General features: G+C 36.3%; 1 protein-coding gene across 1 annotated transcript in view; it reads right to left on the minus strand.

The window, feature by feature from the left end:
* Window positions 1-3,268, minus strand: part of CIR1 (corepressor interacting with RBPJ, 1) — a 64,816-nt gene that overhangs the window by 41,307 nt on the left and 20,241 nt on the right. The window contains exon 3 of the mRNA XM_012650687.1: window positions 40-113. Within this exon, the coding sequence (XP_012506141.1) occupies window positions 40-113 (74 nt within the window). The remainder of the gene's footprint in view (window positions 1-39; window positions 114-3,268) is intronic.

Raw genomic sequence — 3,268 nt, forward strand, 5'->3', positions numbered from 1 at the left:
TGAAAAAAAAAAAAAAAAAAAAGAGAATGAGACAAATACCTTTTTTAGCTCCTGGTGGGGCCTCATACATGAAATTAAGGCCATTCTTTACACGTTCATCTCCCATAAGCAATCTATGTGAAACAAGACATAAAGTTAACAATTCTATGTAGGAGGAAAAGAATTACATACTAACCCCTCTCAAAAGTCTAAGAGAAATAAGATTAGAGATTAAGTTTCAAAACTACTGATTAGATGACATTTGAAATATCTGAACGGTGCTGCCTTTTTAGTAACTGGTTTTAAGTTCTGACACTTTCTTACTACCTGAGAGAGATCCCAGCCATACCAACAGAAAAGGGGGAAAATGTTACAAAATTTTCCTAAACTCTGAAATGCTGTGGAAATAGCAACAGCTCTGAAAAATCTATATGCCATCACAAATATGGAATTAAAAAGTGCCAACACTTTTTCTTAACTGTGAGGAATCAAATAGTTTGGAAAAAATAGCTCCTCTGGGATTTCTTTAGGAAGTCAAACCCAATTAAGGCTTCTAAGAGTCAAAGTCAACCAGGGAATAAAATTCTTTAGTGAGGCCAGTGAAGAAAAATAGTTTAAAGAAATTCTACAACAGGCCAATTAATATGATGGAATTAGTATCTGTGGCACCTCAAAAATCATATTCTTTATAGTTCTAACACTGAAAGTTCCTTGTATGGGTTCTGTTACAAACAGAGGTACACAAGGCTTTTTGGGAAAAAGGCTCTGGAACAAATTGAATGACTGGTTGAGTTAAAGTTTTAATTCTTAAGGTCCAAATGAAGTCCTAATTATAAAGCAGCAGGTTAAACAGCAAATAGAATTTCCCTTTATATTCGGAAAAGACAATCACCAAGGATATTATATACTACATGGTTGTAATTCCTCTCTTCTTATTGCCATTGGATTCTACAAAGAACTATTAAAAAAAGCAGCAAAAAAAGTAACGATCTATATCCATGCAATGGAATATTACTCAGCAATAAAAAGGCACGAAGTACTGATACATGCTACACCAGTGGTCACCAACCTTTTTGGCCCCAGCGATCAGTTTCATGGAAGACAATTTTTCCACATACTGGGGAGAGGGGTTGGTTTCAGGATGATTCAAGTGCATTATATTTATTGTGCAGTCAAACCTCTCTGCTAATGATAATCTGTATTTGCATCCACTCCCCAGCACTAGCATCACCGCCTCAGCCCCACCTCGGATCAACAGGCATTAGATTCTCATAAGGAGTGCACAACCTAGATTCCTCACATGCACAGTTTACAGTAGGGTTCGTACCCCTGTGAAAATCTAATAGGGGTGGTGACACTGATGTGAAAGAAGATGGAGCTTATGCAGTGATGCAAGCCATGGGGAGCAGCTGTAAATATAGACGAAGCCTCGCTAGCTCCCCTGCCCACCACTCACCTCCTGCTGTGCAGCCTGGTTCCTAACAGGCCAGTGACCAATATCGGAGGTTGGGGACTGCAGTGCTATACAATGGGTGAATGTCAAAACATTATGTTAAGTGAAAGAGGACAGTGACAAAAGACCAAATAATGTATGATCTAATTTATATTATATGTCTAGAACAGGCAAATTCATAGAGACAGAAAGTAGAATGGTGGTTGCCAAAGGCTGTGGGGAAGGGGACTAGGGAGTTATTGTTTAATGGTTAGAGTTTCTGTTTGAGATAATGAAAGTTTTGGAAATAGTAGTGATGGTGCAAGACACTGTGAAGACATTGAATTGTACACTTGAAATGGTAAAACCAAAAAACCCACAAACCATGTCATTTATGTTGAAACAAAAATAACAATAAACCAGATCGTTTTCCACTTCATGCAAAATTCAACAAGTATACAAAACAAAAAGTTAAGGTATGATATTGGCATTTTGTTTTAACTTTAACTAAAACCCTATACAAATTTTTTGATATCTCATTAAATCTTTTTGTCTATTCAGCCAGAAAAATAAATGCAAATGCGATTGTCATCTTAGGAACAAAGTATGTAGTGATCAACATTCATAAACATTAAGAAATATCTAGGACAGTAAACATTTAAAAGGGAAAAAATAGATTACTAAAGAACAGAACTGGCTATCAAGGACAACACTTTTGAATGAGGAAGAAAAAACACTTTGTAAATGACCGATTAGTCATAAATTTGCATGCAAATGACCAAACCTAGGAGGAGTTAATATCCCAGCAGCAATGAACACAGATAGTGCCCAGATCCTGATTTCTAAACATAATTCTCAAGAAAACCACTTATACCCCTTAAATCTATTGAGATAAAATAATAACAATAGTAAATATCATTCTCCAATAAAAGGAACCAGGATTCCTTGGAAAACTGGTTGATTCTAGTGCTGCAACAGGAAAAATATAAAAGACAAGTCTGGTCTATCTCATGGTGCCAGAATTAAAAGAAAAACAGGGCAGTCAGATTTATTCCCCCCACACTCCCCAAACCCCAGCAAAAAAATTGAAAAAAACAGGAATGGGGCATGTTAAATGGATTTAGAAGCCAACCTGGTAGAGCTGTCAATGGCCCAAACTGGAACAGTTAGAGCAAGAAAATAAATAACAATAGTATTAGATAATAATCCAAAAAATGAAATAAATATCCACAAATCCGTCTTGATAGAAATAAATGATTAAATAACTAAATAAGAGAAATTCTTCCTTACAGAGGAATCCAAATTAATAAATATAGAGGGAATGAGAGAAATAGAAAATCATTAAAACACCATAGTAATAAAAACTGATGCAGGCAGATCTACTGATGAATGCTAAAATTAATGGACAAAAGTTCAAGGAGAAACAGGGTATTTACACAGAGCTTCAAATATTAACCACAAAAGGAAAAACAGTAACTCACTGTCTTCTAAGATAAAGAATAAACATGAATAGTATGATCTGTTTCAAACCTGCTTTTCCACTTCCCCTCTCTCTTATCCCTCTAACTCAACTATTGGCTGTTTCCTAAAAACCTTCTCCATTTTCCCACTGTGCTGATCTTTAGTAAGTTTTTACTGTATGTAAATCAGGGCTTTTCAGTAATAGTGCTGGACATTTGGGACTAGATAATTCTTTGCCATGTGGAGCTGTCCTGTGCATTTCTGGCTGCTTTACAGCATCCCTAGCCTCCACCACTAGATATTGGTAGCACCCTAGTCCCCTAGTTGTGACAATCAAAAATGTCTTTAAACACTGCCACATGTCCCCTGGGAGGCAAAAATGGCCCTTAGTTGAGA

The sequence above is a fragment of the Propithecus coquereli genome, unplaced genomic scaffold (genome assembly GCF_000956105.1).
Source record: "Propithecus coquereli isolate 6110/MARCELLA unplaced genomic scaffold, Pcoq_1.0 Scaffold34, whole genome shotgun sequence".
NCBI classification, from domain to species: domain Eukaryota; kingdom Metazoa; phylum Chordata; class Mammalia; order Primates; family Indriidae; genus Propithecus; species Propithecus coquereli.